This window comes from Apodemus sylvaticus, chromosome 9 (assembly GCF_947179515.1).
Source record: "Apodemus sylvaticus chromosome 9, mApoSyl1.1, whole genome shotgun sequence".
Lineage (NCBI taxonomy): Eukaryota > Metazoa > Chordata > Mammalia > Rodentia > Muridae > Apodemus > Apodemus sylvaticus.
The window spans coordinates 48,676,931-48,696,239 of record NC_067480.1 but is presented as its reverse complement, the minus strand read 5'-3'; the positions used below and the strand labels follow the sequence as shown (position 1 = coordinate 48,696,239).

The following is a 19,309-nucleotide window of genomic DNA, read 5'->3' as shown; positions in this document are numbered from 1 at the left end:
CACTCAATTTTAATGAATTTTTAGCACTTTTTTTTTTCAGTAACGTTGAGCAATGCTCTAAAACTCCCAAGTGCTGTTCTCCGGTTGAATAACTAATGGAGACTTGTCCCGCAGCTTACAGTTAGGAAGTGGGTGCATGCTCTGAAAGAACAATAAAAAAATCAGATCACCTATTCTGAATTATATGATTGTATAAAATGCAAAAGGAAGGCGGGTACGATAGCATGCCCATGTAATCCCAGACTCAGCGACAGAAGGCAGAGCCAGAGGCTAGGTTGGCCTGTCTGGTAGAGATCCTGTGGGAAATGTGGGAAGACTGTGAACAAGGGAATCCTGGAGTGCATGTATCTATTACTGCCAGAGAACTAAGAATAACATCCCTATGATATTCTGAACTTCTGGAATTTAGGAACTTATTAGTAAGCTGTGTAATGTTTCCTGATTGCTTGTCAAATGTGGTTTTGAAGCTCACATTGGATTTCCTATTTCTCCTTTCTGCAGAGCAACCACACTTAACTGAATTACTAAGACATATTTAAAGAGGGAAAGGATGGAAGCTGGCTGGTGACACACACCTTTAATCCCAGAATTTGGGAGACAGAAGCCAGCCTGGACTACATAGTGAGTTCCAGGACAGCCAGAGCTGCCTAGTGAGATACCTTAAAACACAACTTGAAAGGAAGATGTCAGTTTTATAAGGACAAGAAGTGTGCCAAGCAGTTCAGTCCTGTGCTCATATGACTTGTAAGCTTTGGACCTCTAGAAAGATAATAATGCTCATCTTCCTGTAGTTGTCACTTGACGTTCATTTGAGGACCTAGGGACTAGAGTAACAGAAGAAAAGTACTTCTCAAAATCGAAAACATTCCTCCAAGAATATATCTTTGTATAGTTGGTATCCCTTTCCTCTACAATGAATTCTAGACTTTCATGTGTTTGTTACATGGGAAGCACAGGTCCCAAACAGAACAAATTTCTCCTCCAAATCCGTCCCTTCAGGCATTTTCCATGTCATAAACTGTGCCACTTCCCCTTAAGTTGACTGTCAGGCCCAAGTCATCCATAACCTTGCCTGATACCGAATTGTCTTCACATTTTAAACATTCTCCAGATAAGGACTAACATCAAGTGAAAGGGAGACTTATTTCCAGGGATGAATACAATTTTTGCTTTTTAACTGATTATGATTAACAAAATCCAAAGTGGACCATTTGTATTCACACACTTGGGCAACTAACATTCCTGTGCAGTTCACAAACATTTCCATCATCTGGATAAAATCCTACACCTACTAAATGGTTATCTTTCCCCTTTTCCCTCCTGCCTCTGGCAGCCCACAATCTGTTTCTGTGAATTTAGCAATTTCAAATAAATGGAATCATAATAAGTGTATGACTTTGTGTCTAGCTTTTTTCATTAAACCTGTTTCTATGACACTGGGATTAAACCCAGTACCTGTTCATACTAGTCCAGTGTTCTCCCACATCCTCCATCTTCACATATGCCAGGATGGAACCCTGGGTTCTATCTAGCACGCTAAGCAACTAAGCTAACACTGAGCTGCATCCCTTAACTTTTATGTCTGACTCTTTGTTGGTTTTGAAAGAAAAATTGGAATAGCAGAGCCAGTTTTACACGAGGCTATGATGTGTATAGACTTTTCTAGTCTGTTAGTTTTCCCTTCTGCCCCCGTAATTAGCATCCCATGTTGACAGTGGTTGGTTTTTTGGTTTTCTTTCCTGGGACTGTTGGGATTTTTAAAACTTAACCCTTTCCTGACTTATGCCAAGAAGGATTTACACTTTTACAGCATTAAGAACCTATGAGTTAACAAGTCTTCAAATGTTGAGGCACAACTGAAGACTGCCTAGATTATTCAGTTTATTAAAGTGTGAGAACACTCCCCTAGCTTACTAATGCAGCCTCTCAACACAGTGACACCCCTTGTTCTGTAAAGAACTTGAATGCTACTTTTCTATGGGACAGTTACAAGCAGCAGAAAGGTTACAACACAGAAACTCATGCCTTCTTCAAGTTCTGGATTCCAACACAACTTGGCAATACTGTGTTGGGTTGGTTTTGTTTTAAGCACTTTAGGGTTCTGTTAAAGAACTAGTAGAAAATGCTTCCAATAAATAACAATTATCTGGGTATATATAGCAAAGTGCAAGAGACTGAGGCAGGAGGATCAGTTTAAGATCATCCTGAACTATATAGTGAGACCAGATCTCAAAGGGCAAAGAAAAGTATAGTAGTGAAATGGAATTGATTATTGATTGGTAAATCTTATACACATTCAGGTAACTTCATGATTGAGAGTATGCTTTGTTATCTTAACAGCCTGAGAATCTGTTTCTTGAGACATTGGATTAGGAGAGAAACGCAGACATAAGGTGGTACATTTAGATAATCAGAATGGAGTTGGGTTTTTTTTATGCAGTTGTGTTACTAAGCTGCCTACACCACCTAAAACTCAGTGGTGTGCTGTCTCTAGTGTAAACTGTATCTGCTGAGACAAGATCGCAGGCAAGCTGGGAGTGACGGCATACATACATCTGCATACATCACTAGGGAGGTGGTGGTAGGACTTGTTCCTGGTCAGCCTGGCGACATGGCTCAACTGTCTGAAATAGTAGTAACAGTTAGGCCCTAGGGAGGTGGCTGCAGTGGTAAGGAACATTTGCTGCTCTTTCAGAGGACTAAGTTCAATTCCCAGCACCCAGGCAGCTCTCAGCCTGTAATTCTAGCTACACAGGTTTCAACAACTCTAGCTTCTGTATGTACTATATGCACATATCTGCACATAGGCACACATAATTAAAATACCAATTTTTAAAAATCTAATATTCAGTTCATTGTAATTGGGTGAATTACAATTCTGATATCTATGTAAAGGAATACCATTTCTGACTGACAGTTGCACCCCTTTATGGGTATTTTCTTCAGCTCATGGCTGTGCCCTTAACAGCCAATGACCAGGACACATAAATGTAAAATCAAGGAGAGTGCCTTTCCAGTTGCCACACAAAATCTCCATCCCAGGCCTGCTGTTCTCACTCTCCCTCTTGGGATGTCATCTTGGGAGTATTCCCATTTAAACTCTCTGTACCCTAATACACACACACACACACACACACACACACACACTCTTCTGTTTTCCCAGAGGCAACCATGATCAATAATACAGTTACCATTTTAAATAGATATAGAAGACAACATTGACAGGTACTCTCATATCCAAAATATTTAATGAAAGAAAAATGAGGTCCTAGTCTATTCAACAGATTTCTGTTACCAAATGCCACTGTGTGGTTATAACACCTATGCTCTAACTGCTTGAGCTTTAATATGAAAGGAGAAGCTTGTATTGATAACATTATTCGTAAAGTCTACCCAGAGAAAATGAAAAAACTAGTAACCTCTGACTGGGGATGTAATACCTAAGGATGGTATTTGCCCAGCGTCTGAAAAACCCTGGTTTGGATACCTAGCACCACAAAACATCAGTTCCCTCTAACTGGAATTCATCTTGATGACTTGGTTACACTTTTCACTGGACCCTGGGGAAGCAGAGAGAGAGAGGCCTCCCAGCAGCTCTCGGCTTGCAACTCCCGGGGAGCCTGAAATCAGATGAGTGGTTATAGGTACAGTGCACACTTTTTGCACCTTGGGAGCTCACCCTTGTGAAGAAATGAAATTTAACTTTTAAAAACTGACATACTAAAAGGGAAAAAAAACCTAAGAAATAGATACAGCAACAATGAGACTGCAAAGCTGACACAAACAAAGGCATGGGGTTAGGAGACATTGTTAACCTACAAGTTTACATAACTTCAAATGTAAAATTTTATTTTTATTTATTTCTTTGCTTATATACTTACCCCTGAACTCTGGTAAAAAGGTAGGATGTAAGACCCAGAAAACCCATTCTCATCTCGAGGTGCTTAAGAACTAGATGGTCAGCCAGCTGCATGGCACACACCAGTAATCCCAACCCTCAGCTCGGCGGCAGAGGAAGAGAATTACTGTAAGCTTGTGGTCAGCCTGGCTGCCAGCTTCAGACTGACCCAGGACCACAGAGTAAGGTCTTATCTAACACAAAAAAAGAGTAAGAGACGCCAACAGTACAAACATTTTAGAGAATACATGTAATAAATCCATTTACAATCATCAGACAAGGAAAGTAGACAAAATACACCCCAGGATGTATGACTGACACTTTTACACCATTCTCTTATCAGTGGGAACTGCTTACCAAGGGAACACACAGTAAGGAGAGAACACCAGCCAACATCACATGTCCATCTGTGGCAGGGAGCCAATCTGACTGACAGTTACAGCAATGAGGCAAGGCACTGTCTACAAAGTACACATGTGCCTTGCTCCTTGAGCTCAGCAGAATGACTTGCAGTCAGTCATATCATTAACATGGTCAAGGGTCCTAGCTGTAAGACCTTAACTGGCACATTCAATCCTTAGAAAATGCTGCTCACTACAAGTCCTCCCTCTGGTTTCTCTTCTGTGCTTTGTAAATGTGCACATCCTTCTCAGGGTCGTAGTGAACCTTACTCACAGTAAATTGCCTCTCCAGCATTGTTAAGAAGTTATTATCCCGTTCATAGCGGATTCGGCAAGCTAAAAGAATGACAGAGTTGTTGTTACAGAGATGTTCCAGTGTTTGAAGAAGGTCTGTGAAGGTATCTTCTAAGTATATTACATCAGCTCCAAGTATGAGATCAAATTCTCCAGGTGAAAAACTTTCCAAATTTTGTCCCCAAGTCAGCTCCTTAACAACAACCTTAGGTTGGACATGGGGAGGTAAGTTGGCTTCAACGTTTGACTTAAGAAATTCTAGCGCTACTTTTCGATCCGTGATAGTCACCTGAGCACCTACAATGTGGAACAAACAGAAAGTAAGGTGAACATCATACAGCCGTAGCAGACGGAGAGTCTTGTCTACTTAACACAGGGCAGTCTAAATACCCAGCAGAACACCACACCCTTCTGCAGGCAGGGAACCAAAACAGAACAGAACACTTTTTATGCTGTATAAATAAAAATAAACATCAGCTTGCTTCTGTGGCGCACCTACTGTTTGCCCAAGGTAACATCTTAGAAGGCAGTTCATGGTCTCCAAAATGCTATTCTACCTGCAGAGGAAGAAATTGATGGACCAGTATTTTATTTGCCTGTCTTTATGGGTTACTGGATGATGAACTGTAATATATGTTTTAAACAGATATGGGTAAAAGAAGACTGAACCATATCCAACCATTAAAAAGTAGAGTCAAGTATAGTTTTGACATCAGAAAGTCCGAAACTTAAAATTGTTTTATTCCTTCGTAATAGCATCTTTCAGGTGCTGGAGAAATAGCACCATCTGCTCTTCCAGAGGTCCGGAGTTCAATTCCCAGCAACCACATGGTGGCTTACAACCATCTGTAATTGAGAGCTGATGACCGCTTCTGGGGTGTCTGAAGACAGCGACAGTGTACTCATACAAGTTATTAAAAGAAAAAAAAATGCATCTTTTTGCATTCTTTTCTAATCTCCCAAGGGATCCCAACTCCTTTCCAGTGGCCGCTCCCACCAGGTGTTTCTTATCTTGATACAACACTAAGGTGGTATGCAATTAAATCTCATGTTTACAGATGGTGCTGCCAAGCTGTCCGAGTCTTCAAGCCTGGGCCTATACCACTCTAATGATTCATAGACAGTGTTGCCCAATAAGCGGAATTCAATGACTGTTCTCTCATAATGAAACTGCAGGCAGCCTTCCTGGTTTGACTGTATCCTTATATCTGTGTAGTTCTTAGCAGGATACAATGCAGTCTACTCTACTCATGTAAGCGTCATGTCAGCACTTAACTCTGATAACCTCTCTAATGCCTATCCTGGGGAGGAAAGCAAGTAGAGCTCTACCAACTAAGCACTATTATCTTACAAGGTATTCCGGAGCTGACATAGGATTGTAATGTCAACTGAATATTACCCAAACATCTACCAATTTACAAATATCTAAGTGACCTCCACCAGCCGGGGAGATACAGGACAGTGCTCACTCCAGCACAGCTGCCCCAGCACAGGCCCTGGCAGGAGAACCTGCATTTTACCTAGGTTGGTTACAGCCCCATGAATAAGGTAGGAAGAGCACGATGTTGGAGCAAGTAAGAAGACAGGGATAAAATGTTTTCCTGTATGGTAAGAACTGCTAGTAGAAAAGCAAGCTAATTTAGTCCATAAATGACAGTGAAAATGGACCTAGTAAAGACACAGGTGGGCTGTTACTCAGGAATGGAAAAACAATGTATAAGTCTTTGTCATCGCTCTTAGTTCTTTAGTGTTTATAAATGCTGCTTTACTTTTGATTAAACATTCAGACATATTCCACAAAGCTGAGCAAGGAACTCCGTAGCTGGAGCGCAGCCTCCTGAGTGAGGAAGCTAAGAACAAGCAGGCTGCAGTGGGAAGCGGAGCAGCAGGAGCGCGCAGTGCACCAGAAAGCACGCGTTCAGAACTCAAGGGGGAGGGGCCAAAGGAAGGAGAACCTGAACTTAAGTGTAAGCTGGGGCCACATGAGCTGGGAAAGGAAAGGGCCATTCTAGGTAAAACTGTACCAGGCATAAGCAGTGTGGTCCTGAGAACTACACAAAACATGGAAGCTCTCAGAGTGAGATTACAAAGCCTTGCCCACAAGCCCAGGATGGAGTTCATAGCCACAGAAAGATGTGTTTAAACACAGATCACAAGATCAGTTAATTGTACATTTTAATTAACGTCTGGCAGCTACTCCAGGAAGTGAGTCTGAGAGAGCAGAAGGACCAGGTGGGAGGCGGCTATGGTCTGCTGAAGTCAGCATTAGAGATAGTTAAGACAGACTCCACAGAGGCCAGGGGGGCTGAGTTTGAAATCTAACCACAATCCATCAACTCTGTGGTCTCCTTCACTACCCCACGTGAAGAGAACAGTAAGTCGATCAGGTCTCCTTGTCCCGGAAGGCTGCTATAAGGATGACACTAGGGCTGGAGAGACGGCTCAGTGGTTAAGAGCACCGACTGTACTACCAGAGATCCTGAGTTCAATTCCCAGCAACCACATGGTGACTCACAACCATCTGCAATGGGGTCTGGTGCCCTCTTCTGGTGTGTCTGAAAAGAGCAATGGTGGTGTACTCATTTGCATTAAATAAATAAATAAATAAATAAATAAATAAATAAATAAATAAATAAAAGAATAAGACTAAATACACAGCCTATCCCTCAGATGTTCACTTGTCTTGTACTGCCTGAGTCCTAGGAAGGAGGCAGAGAGCGATGCTCGTTTTCAGAAGCTGTGACAGAGTGGCAGCTAGTCAACTGACCTTCCTAAGCACCACAGGGTCTCCAGATTTAACTGGGCATCAAATTACAGATTTTTTTTTTTTAATGCAAATACTCTGACCCAACCCAACCTAACAAACCCTGTCTTCAGAAAAGGGATTCCCCCCTCCCCCTCTAGAAATAGTTCCCAGGGCATCTTTAAACTAAAGCTCTGAGTTTGAAAGTCAGATTCAAAGCCTCACCATGATCCACAGGTTGCAACCTTGGGAAAGTGACTTACTTACTAACCCTTTGTCGATACTTGAGAACTCACGATCAAACCTACTTATGACACAGGTCTACTCTGATGACCCTGAATATACAGTCATCCCCCACGGGAACTGCTCCTTCATGCTGACAGCCTCACACCCAATCCTGACATTCAGCAGAGCGCCCTTTACGTCTTTTAACCTTTTCTTCTACCTGTCTTTACCTTGTCCTTCACTCCAGACTCACATACGTGAGCTTCCTAAGATGGCTGTCTGCCTGTCTGTTTACTGCATGCTACCCACACTGACAAAAATGTACGCACTAACATGTCTCTATACTAGCCAACAACATTTTGCAAGAAGCCCATGCTTAGAGTAGAAAGCAAGGGCAGGGCTAGCACACCAAGAGCCTCAGTTTGAGCTGGCATTTCTCTGAGTCCTGGATCTCTGCTGATACGGACACTAAATGTGACTTAATATCTCAAAATGCCAGCTTCAGTTGAAAAATAAAATTAAAAATAATATATGGCATCCATGGTAGTGTTTATAAGGACCACTGGAGGGTAAAATATGACACACGGCCAACAGGAGTCTCACCAATGGCTTCTTTTACTTCTAAACAGACAGAAGAATCAATGTGTACTTTAAAAGAATTAGCCTTAAGTTCTATGTGTATAGGTGTGTTGCCTGGTTGTGTGTCTGTGCACCATTTACACAGAGTTTGCACACAGCCAGAATAGGATGCTGCATCCCCTGGCAGTGAAGTTGCAGGCTCTTCTGAGTAGTCAGGTGGGTGACGGAATCAAACCCAGGTCCTATGGTGGAGCGGCCAGGGTTCCTAAGCACTGAGCCACCTCCCTGGCCTCTAAGATGCTCTCTAATCAAAACTGAACAAGGTAACACAGAACACAGCACTGAAACAGAAAAAAAAATCAGAAAAAAAAAAAAAGTAGGACAAGAGGGGCTCGGGTTGAGCCTAAGGCATGGGTATAGCACAAATAATTCAAAGTTCTATAATTCCAGACACACACACACACACCATTAGTGTGCTCTGAGAACCTATAGCATTGGCATAATTGGCCTGGGAGCTTTTTACAAAACAAGGTCGAATGCCCCATTCCAGAGCCACTGAATCAGAGACCACAACCGTAAGAAGAACCCCAGGTGACAATACTTAGGTGGTTGGCATGACAGGTGCTGTCCTATCGCGGACAACTTAAACAATGGGAAAGAAGTTGTAGAAAGAAGTCAACAGTGAGGAAAAAAGAAAACAATGAAATTTTAAAATGTTCACAGCAGGCACACACAGCGGCGCAGCACATCCGTAATCCCAGCTACTCCGGAGGCTGAGATGGGAGAACTACAAAACCAAAGCCAGCCCAGCCAGCACTGGAAGGAAGACACCATCTCCGGCAAGGGAAAAATCAATGCTTGTATCAGATGAAGGCTGATAGATTGTATTAACTAAGAATTATAGACCGTTTTTATAATGTCTTAGAATGTCAGTGGGGAATACTTGAGGGGCCCAGCCTCCCTAGGAGGAAAAAACCAGCTGTTTCCTCAACAGTAAAAGACTATGATTATCTGTTGTGCTTACCTCAAGGGTCTAGGGATATTTTAAACCAAAGAGACTGTATTCAAGGGTTATTGTCTAGAATACAGGAGAGAGAAGTGAACTCGAAAGGGGAGTCCCAAGCACAGGTTTTCCGCTAAGGCAACAGTAAGTGCAGCTCTTGGTGAGTTGTGCTTGCGAAGGGGTGAGCCAGACCGTTGCACTTACCCAGCAGGGCAGCCACTATGCCCACCAGCCCTGTGCCAGCGCCCAGCTCCACAGCAGAGCAGCCCCTGAGCTCCACAGCACCCATCTCCAGATACATGGAAAGAACAACGGCCTGAGTCAAAACACAACGTGAACATAATCAGGGTCAGCAAGGGTTTGAAGAGCTGTGTAGCTGCCGAATGCTGGCAGGAAGAAACGGTGAACGAACATATTTATATTCTTCCCGTCCTTTCTCCTCGCCTCCCTCCCCTCTCCCTCCCTGCCTGCCTGAAAAGTACAGTTTCCAATGCACAGGAACTTAGTTGCTGCTGCTGCTGCTATATATAAGGTTGCATGGTAGTGCAAACATAGGCCCAGTGTGCCCCCAAGCCTCTCACGGAGTCTGTGGGCCAGCTTCATCTCCTCCCGTGTCTCAGCACATCGCCATGAAGTTTACAAAACAACTCTGGAAGAAATGACGTGCAGCTCTGATTTCCTTCAAAGCACTGTCTGCTTCCTAAGTCATGCTAGAAAGAAGCCCTGCAGTGCTCACAGCTGCGAGCCTTGCTGCTGTCACTGTCCCACAGGGACCCTGTGCATGTTCTGGGCATCAGAAGGTAGGTTTTCACTAAAGTTCTGGAACTTCACATGCTGGATGAGCACTTGCTTACAATCCAATAATTTTTTACTCCCTGACACACACCAAGAGCTATATCCTAGGGGTATAATTAAGTCTTTATGCCAATTATTTATTTAACAGCTGAAGGCAGACTCTTCATAAGAAGCAGAAAAGCAATAATCTTTTCAAACCATGAAAAACTGAAAACATGATTTTTTGTGGGCTATTCAGAAACTAACTTAATGAGCGCCCAATGCAATCAGGCCCCCGCTTACTGTTCAGTCTTCCAGTCCTCACTGGGTAACTAACTAGGTCATTTCACTTCCCTCAGCTTTGCAAAGTGCAATATATGTAAGGGGGCAGAGGGAATGACTGGTGGACAAGGAGATGCAGAAACCATGAAAAACTCTTAAATAATGTAATGGATGTACTGCTATGAAAGTGCTGAACCCAATGTTTTTGCAGACTTTACATTGGTGGAGAGTATATATGAATCATATCTCAATAAAGCCATCAATTTCCTTTTTAGAATACAGTCTTGCACTGTGGATGTTTCCCAAGACCCTGCAGTGCTGACTTACCGCATCCCAAACCACTGCAGCAACTCCCAGTTGCCTCCAGTCCTGACGGATCTGGATGGTATGGTTTGCAAAAGAGAAGGTGGCGAAAGGCTTATGGAATTTCTGGAGCCCTATTGCCGCGCTCTCCTCGTAGGGTACCAGGGCCATTTCTTCTAACTCTGCTGAGACCTGTCATGCAAACGGAATCCTGAGTGACACCAGAGTCAGAAGTCGTGCGCTGTATCTTAAGTAACTTGGAAAGATCTGTTGAAGCTACAAGTTCAAAGAAACAGATTGAGATGCATCCAATTTCCTCAACAGCTTTTCCTCCGAGTCTTATGGGAAGTGAAAATTGGCTCTGAACTGGTGTCAACTAATGACTCTGAGGGGGGAAACACCTAGACATCTCCAACTCCCGAGGCAGCCTACAGGCTCCTGTTACTACTTGGGTTTGTAGCTACATAAAGGCACACGAACTGACAGTGACAGCCCTGGGCACCTGATCTGTCCGGACCCGGCTCCCACATTTTTTTTAATTTTCATTTTTTTTGTTTTTGAACCTATAAACCCACGTTCAGCAAGCACAAGGGAGCTAAATGTATACTTCGGCTAAATCTTAACGGTTCGCCCTGCCTTTTCACTCTAGATGACCTTATGGCAGAGTGGATGAGTTACTCTGGGGACCGGAGTCAACAATACTGGCGAACAACGCGCGGGACAAAAAGCAGGGCTGCGGGACTCCCCGTCCCGCACGCCACCTCGGGGACACAGATGCGCTTTCCTCACGCCCACGAAAGAGTCCCGAAAACCCGGCGCGGGTGGGCGCAGGGCTCCGCAGAGATTCCTTTGGAACCCTCAGGTGGAGGCTCCGCGCAGACACAGGTCACAGGCCATCCTGTTGAACCTCCAAGTAAATACTCACGGTTCCGGGTACCCGTGCCGCGCAAGCGCACTAGCCTTGCCCAATGCTGCGCAGAGCTCCGCCTTAAAAGGCTTGCTTGGCAAGCAGGCGGAAGCTGGTTCCCGGAAGGGAGACGCGGGTTTCCGGTCCGCTTCTCCAGTAGCGCTTCTTTCCCCTGACCCGTGCTGTATCGTTCCTATCTCGTAAGGTCCTATGAGCGTGGAGCGCCTGGGAGGGCGAGTGCATAGGGGCGTAGGGGTGCCTTGTGAGGGAGAAAGGCCACCGCCTTGCACCGGCTGAGCTCTTGTGCAAACCTTAAAGAGGACAGTTAGTCGGAGACGTTGGCTCCCAAGAATATGTAGCAAAGTACTAAGCGTACTAAGCGTAGTCGCCGTCCGTTTGGTGGCAATGAAGAGGGAGTCACTAGTCTCCAACTTCGGCGCGGGTGGGGCGTGGACTTGCGGCGCCCAGGCCGGGTTTTGAGCCGGACCACGTGCAGCCAACTCCGACTCGGGCGCTCCCGTCGCTCCACGCCGACTCCCAGCTGGCCGAAGCGGCCACCTTTCCCAATCCTGCCCTTCAGCCTCGGCTGTAAATACTTATCCCCGGCCTGGCCACCCGAGGGTCTCCGCGTGCAGGACCGTGCGGAGCCGCGGCCGCCCTCGGCTCTCCCAGCCGGCAGGGGGCGCGCCTGGCCTCCGCATTCCCGCACCGGCTGCGGGACACTGGGGACAGGTGGCCTGCAGGAAACTGGAGACCAGGGAGCTGAGTTTTCTGTTTGGGTCTTTTCTTCCACTCCATTTTTCTCTTGGTAAGTTTTCTCCTTACTTGCCCCATGGCTTTCTGCAATCTCGGCCTCTCAGCATCCCCTTTTCCTTTTCTGATTAAATTTCACTTTTTTTTTTTTTTTTTTTTTTTTTTTGGCTTTTTCGAGACAGGGTTTCTCTGTATAGCCCTGGCTGTCCTGGAACTCACTCTGTAGACCAGGCTAGCCTCGAACTCAGAAATCCACCTGCCTCTGCCTCCCAGAGTGCTGGGATTTTTTGCATTAGGAGACTTAATCTGATTTCATCAGTGAATAAGCACAAATGAAAAGATCACACCCCATTGATATGTAGTTCTTAGAAGAAGAAATACCTTTCTTCCGTGTATTTTCTGTCTCGTTTCTTTCTTTTGGGGACCTACACTAGGCACAAGAATGTATAGGCTTTGTGGCCAGAAAAACGTTGAAAAATTTAAATGGATTGACCTCTATAGATTCCTGGGATCTAGCTAGCCATTCTGTTTCCCTGTTCTCCATCTTTCCACTAAAAATGTATACATACACAGGGGAGGATTGCAGAGATATATGTGTGTGTGTGTGTGACTTTAAAACGTCCCCAAGCGCTCTCCAGCCCACCGCCAACAAGAGCATTTGCAACATTACATTTACTTACGGTATTCCTTTTGCCCTGCCTTCGATCCCAATGTTGTAATTGTTACCGACTTGCTCAGAAAGGGCACACATGCACTTAGGAAAATCTGTAGCACTGTAGACATTAAGGAGAGCACAAACATAAACCACTGGTGAGCCTCTAAATATCTGAGAAAAAAAGACTTGTCTAATGCTTGGGGGGAAATGAGTATTTGAGAGAGTACATGTTTGAGTGCTCAGCCTGCTACACACCTGATTTGATGACCCTTCACGGGGATTCTCATATCCTTAGTTCATTCTTGACCAAAAAAATTGCTCTGACCATCAGAATGTGGGTGAAAGAGCCTCTCGCAACTGTGTAGTTGTGCCTTTCTCACTACACCAGCACTTTGTTTGTTTGTTTTAAAACAGGGTTTCTCTGTGTAGCCCTGGCTGTAGACCAGGCTGGCCTCGAACTCAGGTCTGCCTGCCTCTGCCTCCCAAGTGCTGGGATTAAAGGTTGTATCTTAACACTCAGGCTCTCTTTCCTACCAGGTCCCCGGTCGGAGCTTCACAACTGAAACAGGAGTGAGAGAAACCTTCATAATCATGGAGAACGGGGCATGCTGCAGCATTACTTAGGTGGTGCCAGAGCGGGGTGCTGACAACCGGGAGACTTCTGGTGTGAGGTAGAGGGGCTGGAGAAATGACTTAGTGGTTGAGGGTGCCTGTTGCTCTTGCAGAGGATGCAAGTTCAGTACCCAACACTCACATAATGGCTCATAATCTAAGCTCCAGGGACCCGATGTCCTCTTCTGGCCTCTTTATGCACCAAGCACACATACAGTGCACATACGGAACAAATTAAAAATTATTAGACAAGTTTAAACGATGTATGTACATGGTTTAGTGTGAGCTGTTTGGTAAGGTGGGAAGTCTTTGTAAGATGTTTCTCATCCTCTTGACTCCCAAGTGTCAGCGTTGTTAGGATTCTGTCTAAGCTCCACCCCACAACTGCCCGGCAACAGCCAGGTTTGCCCCTCCTCACAGCTACCTGGCAACAGCCAGGAGGGCCTGGCCCACTATGAAAAGGGCTGCTCAACCCCTCCTCCCTCTCTTGCCTCTTGCTACTTTTACTCTCAGCCTCTCTCTTGCCCCTCTTGGGCTCTCCTCCCTTCTCCCCTCTCTCCACATGGTCATGGCCGGCCTCTACTCTCTATTCTCTCTACCCCATTAACTCCCATCCTCTGCCCCGAATAAACTCTACTCTCTCCATGTCTGTGTGTGTCTGGTCCCTTGGGGGAAGGGATACCTGGGACACCCTCTTCCCCACACCGCCATATACCACATTCTCTAAACCTCTTTTTCTTTTTATGATCACAACATCGATGCCGAAACCACAACAAGCGTCGTCTAAGAAGACTCAGCTCCTTAATCACAGTGTGCCTCTAAGAACCAAGAGGACACCTCACTGGCAGTCTCCTTTGGTTTTGGTTGTCCAGTTTTCTTTTAGGCAGGTACTTGCTCTGCTGCCTGGCCTTGTCTTGAATTCATGACAATCCTCCTGCCTCTGCTTCCTGAATGAGATTATATGTGTGAACCTATACCTAGCCTTCCTTTCAGCCTTGCTGAAGTTATGCAAAAGGGTTTACTTTTTACATTGTCTGAGTGTGGTTCTAAAGCATATTTAAATATAATGATTGTGCTTTTTCCTTCTAGAAAGATGCCCTGGACTCCCTTCTGTGGTCTTTTCCAGGGATATTATGGAACAGATAGGGGACAAGTGTGGTTCCCCCTCCAGACACCTGTGCTCCTTCGCAGAGTAGTGGCTGGCCACCTTCCTTGTACTCCCAGGGCAGGCTACACACAAACAGGCCAGAGGTAGGTAGGTCCCTGACAGTGAAGGGAATGCCATGCTGAAGCGGAAAGTCTGGGGATGCTAGTTTCAACTGACATTACTGGGGGCTTTCTCTGGAGTTCCCTTCATCCCTTTGGGTAGCTTTCAGAAAAGAAGCTGATGGTCATGTAGGCTCCCTCTTGAGAAGCCTAACTAGAGAAGCTAGTTGTCATGCTCAGTTGGCAGAGTCGGCCCTCTGACACCTCCCTGAGCCACTTTCTCAGGAGCTTTTGTGTCTCAGGAGACAAGTACTTCTACCCCCCCCCCCCCAGCTCATTCTCCGCACTCCATCCTCTACAGCTCATCCTCTTCAGGGAGGCCTGTGTTCCTGTTGCTCTCTGTACTCCAGGATCCTCTCTAAGTTTCCAGATCTCATGAGGCTTAGGGGGGTTCCATTTTCCTTAACTCAGGTTCACCCATGCATATAATAAGATCGCCTTTTCTTCTGCTGCTGTGTGCTGTCAGCTTGTTCAAAGACACGATTATTAAATATAGATAAGTGGGAAGTTCTCTCCCTGCTGCAGTAAATCTAGCTCTCTGGCTCATTTGCTACTCGCCCCCGTGTGTGTGGGTGGAGGGAGAGAGGGACGGGAGATGGGGGGCGGGGTATTGCGTGCTCAGCTGCATGTATGCCAGGGCACCTCTGGGAGTCAAAGGAACACCCTGGGTGTAGCCCTCACTTGGGACAGGATGTCATTGTTGTCCACAGCTGCCTGTGCCAGGTCGGCTGGCCTGCAAGCTTTGGGAGTCCTCGGGTCCCAGCCCACTGTGAGAGCACTGAGGTTATAGACACCTGGCTTTAATGGTCCTGGGGAATCCCTCACACTGGGATCCCTCACAGGTGGGTTTACCCACGAACCATCCCTGGCCCCACCTCTACCCTGCAACACCTTCTTATTCTTATCAACAAAACAAAAACTGCCTGCTGCCGTCATGGGTCACGCAGCACCTTCAAGAAGAGTCACAGAGAAGGATACTTCTTTTGTCCTTCCTGTTTTCTGGAATTTGTCCATGTTTGAGGTTACAGAAGCAGCAGTCACCTTCTACAGCCTGATTCCTTACTCTTCTCCTCACCTCCCACCACGCTGGAAGCCCAACCTGGGGCTTTACAAGGAAGGATTCAGAGTTACTGTGGCTGTCTGAGTTTGCTGGGAAGGATTCAGAGTTACTGTGGCTGTCTGAGTTTCCTGGGAAGGATTCAGAGTTGCTGTGGGCGTCTGCGTTCGCTGCCTGCCCACGGTCTGTTTCCTATTCTCCTGGAACAGGTCTCTCCTGCTAATGATCAAAATCCCAGCTTCTGGGGTCCAAGTTCTGAGTCTGCTCCCAATCTACAATTTACAAATGTCCCTCTACGTACAAAGTGGTTACGTGCACATAAGCCCACTGCCAGTGAAAATACTGAGAAGCTTAGCAACACAGACTGCTGCAGGCAGCCCGCTGCGCCTCGCTGGGATGGTGCTGCTGACTGGAAGCTGCAGCTCGCTGCCCTGCACACCATCTCAAGGGAGGTCCCTGCTGCATAGATCACCAGCCTGGGAAAAGCTCCAACTCAAAGTATGGTTTCTATTAAATGCACATCATTTTTACACTGTCGCAAGGTCAGACTATTACAACTTGGAGACTGTATTAGTCGTGAGGATTTATTTCTCAGTTTTCTATCAAATAAGGAGATGATGAAGAAGGAACTGAGTTCCTACTTAGAATTGCTCCCCCAAACAGGACACCGCATACAACAATTGCTGTTATTACTGTATATTTGGGGTTTGCTATCCTAGGACCCAGTTCTAAAACTGGTCCTGGGCCTGGCCTCTGGGCACATCCTTCCAGCCAAAATCCACATGGATTAGAAGTGAAAGGGAGGCTAAGCCAAGGCTTGATGAGAGCCCATTCTGTGGCTTTTTGGCACCCCGAGAAGACAGACTTGGTGAAGGAGAGAACCTTGAATCAGACCAGTTATCTGATCCCAAGAGAACTGAGCTGGTAGAGAACTGGTCAGAGGACTCAGAATGTTTATGTTCTGTCTACCCCGACGTGATTTACGTAAAACACACACACAATTCACCTATTCACTGGGATCCTGGGCTGTATGTATCAGGCGCTCAAGCAACATTAGACAAAAAAAGGGCACTTTTTCAGTCCTGATGGAGAGGCAGCTTCTGTTAGTGACCTCTAACCAGCTGGATCCGGCCAACCGAGAACTTTCCACTGTGTGAGCCATTACATTCTTTAATTAGATTAAGCCCTTTGAGTTGTTTTTGGTGGTGTGCTTTGAAGAAGGAAAACAATCCTAATACACTGAATCTGGCTGATCCCGTGAAGAAAGAAGCTATAAAATCACACTTGTAGGGGCCGTTGTCAGAGTGCTGTATAATCAGAGAAGCAGAAACCTAGAGGCTTGCGGAAACCTAGGGGCAGAGCTGCCAGATCCAAGGTATTCCCAGTCAGTCCTAAGCTCTCCATGGACACATGTGGACAACTGGACTCCACAGGCACAGGGTAATGGGATAAAGTGCCTGCCCTTCTTTTGTGTAATGTTACTTGAGTGTCTGATACATGCTACTCAGGATCCTAATAAATGGGTTAATTGTGGGGTTTTTGTTTTGTTTTTAGTAAATCATGTAGACAGAACACAAACATTCTATCAGCTCCTCATACATGATTTAGTGATGCTAACTGGACGTCACATTTGCCAAAACAACCCTGCCCTGAATATGTATTAGAAAGACTTCCCATTCCTCCCACAAAGTCAGCAAATGGCTAGCGTTAGAAAGGCTCCTAAAAGCTTGCTGGCTCAGCCTGCCAGGTGTGGCGACACAGGCTTTTAATCCCATCACTCAGGAGGCAGAGGCAGGAAGATCTCTGTCTACACAGGGAGTTCCAGGCCAGGCGGATCTTACCTACACAGTGAGATGGTCTCAAAAAAAAATAAATAAAATAAAATAAAAAACTTGTGGCATAGAAGCATGATCTGTTCCACCTTTCCATCCAGTGTAGGACAAAACAGCACACACGCCAGCACAAAAGCCTGTCCCTCCCTGCTCCTGTTGGAAGTGTAATCCAACTTGTTTCCTGTTCCCTTCAGGCCCCCAAGCGAGTGTCCTCTCAACCTTCTCCTCTCCTGTGCTCTTTTCATTTCCGACATGATCGAGATGATCGGGATTGGAAGTGGCTCAGACTTGCCTTGGAGTTCTTGCGACCTGGTCCCCGACCTGTAGTCTATCTTCTGCTCTCTGAACCCGGCTCAGATTTTTTTCCTTTGTTTTGTTTGTTTTGGGGGCGGGGAGAGGTGCTGAGCCAAACCTAGCCAGCCCCCAGATCCTGGCACAGCCTCAGCGCCCCCTCTCCCTCAGACTTTCCCACAGAACTCCAAGGGGTCCTTCTGGCCTCACAGTTTCCTCTGGGACATCTGGAACAGCTGTCTCTGGTCTCGCCTTTTTCTCCTGCTTCCTCCGTGCTGCCTCTAGGTTTTCCCTACAACCCTGCAAACCTGGGTTACTTGTTCCAAGTCCTCTGCCACAGGCAGCGCTGCCGCGGGAAGAACAGGGAGTTTGATATGGCAGGGCCTGAACTTGTGCTGTTCTCTAAGTCACTAAAGTTCCTTGAGCTTGTTTCCTGTTCTGGAAAGGACGGTTAGTGATGAGGTCCATCTTGCAATGTAAGGAAATCCCACCCCACAGCACAGAGCGCACTGATCCTAACCCAGACCAGAAACAAGAATCAGGGAAACACGTTTAAACAACTGGCTCTTTTTCTCTTTCATGGGACCTTTGACAAAACCATCATGAAGGCAATGAGGAGCCCGTCGTTCTCCTCAGGGGCTCCTCATTGCCTTCATGTTTTGTCAATCGTAAGAACTTGCTATATATGCCATTCTTTACCTTACACCCGAAGCAATATCTCATTGCTGTTTTAAGATTCTCAATGACCTCACTCCATAACTACACCATTAAAATCCGCTCAGTCAGGACCAGATGCCGAGCAGCTATTTCCTCCAAAATGAAACATTCCCAGCCCCCTCCTGGGACCTAGTAAGACCCAGAGAGCAAACAAAATTTACAAGATTAGTAAAGGTCCCTTCTCAAGGTTATTAAAGCAGCAAGACTTCTTAAGAGAGGAGTCTCTCAGCAGGGTACTGCATTCCAGCTGGACCACAACCTCCCAGGATGTGGTTTTCCTGAATCACCACTCAGGCTGGGGTGGGCTTTCTAGTAACAGCTGCCTTTGAGTCACCCACACTCCTGTGAGTAAGCCCAAAAATCTCACTGCTTCTCTGCACTGAACTTGGGGGGAATCATTCCTTGTGTCTGTCGTCAGTGCCCTAGGTGGGGTGTTTATGTCTTCCCAGGAAAGTCATACAGCATCAGATTATGAGTTCAGTTCATTCTAGCTCCTGCTCGTTCCATGGCAATCTGTCCGGAAAAATCTACTTGATCCTGCCACAGCAGGACAGTGAAGGTCATGACCTGTCCTCCAGATCTTACGTTCAACTGGCTCCAGGATAGCAAGCCACTGTATTAATTCCCAGGGTTGCTTTAAAAAAAAAAAAGGACAACAAACAAGTTAGCTTAAAACATGTACATGTACACACAAAGAATTTTGGATGTCACAATCAG

At 45.9% G+C, this 19,309-nt stretch overlaps 1 protein-coding gene across 5 annotated transcripts; it reads right to left on the bottom strand.

Annotated features, from left to right (window-relative positions):
- Positions 1 to 19: 19 nt before the first annotated feature.
- Mettl21a (methyltransferase 21A, HSPA lysine) lies at positions 20 to 11,796 on the bottom strand. Of its 5 annotated transcripts, none has more exons than XM_052193685.1 (4): positions 11,157 to 11,421; positions 10,527 to 10,694; positions 9,348 to 9,459; positions 20 to 141 (listed from the first exon to the last, which is right to left on the bottom strand). In XM_052193685.1, the coding sequence occupies exons 2-4, from the start codon at positions 10,671 to 10,673 to the stop codon at positions 122 to 124; spliced, it is 279 nt and encodes a 92-aa protein (XP_052049645.1). In that variant the 5' UTR covers positions 10,674 to 10,694; positions 11,157 to 11,421; the 3' UTR covers positions 20 to 121. The 5 variants fall into 5 exon arrangements, with proteins under 5 accessions (XP_052049645.1, XP_052049641.1, XP_052049640.1 ...); XM_052193681.1 differs by lacking the exons at positions 20 to 141; positions 11,157 to 11,421 and adding exons at positions 3,227 to 4,890; positions 11,428 to 11,796; XM_052193680.1 differs by lacking the exon at positions 20 to 141 and adding an exon at positions 3,227 to 4,890.
- Positions 11,797 to 19,309: the final 7,513 nt, after the last annotated feature.

Bases quoted from the DNA above. Each gene is read 5' to 3' on its own strand.
- Mettl21a (XM_052193681.1), bottom strand. From the start codon at position 10,673: ATGGCCCTGGTACCCTACGAGGAGAGCGCGGCAATAGGGCTCCAGAAA. The intron at 9,460-10,526 runs GTAAGTCAGCAC...GTTTTGACTCAG, and splicing joins CTGCAGTGGTTTGGGATGCG to GCCGTTGTTCTTTCCATGTA. The intron at 4,891-9,347 runs GTAAGTGCAACG...TCCACATTGTAG, and splicing joins CATAGTGGCTGCCCTGCTGG to GTGCTCAGGTGACTATCACG.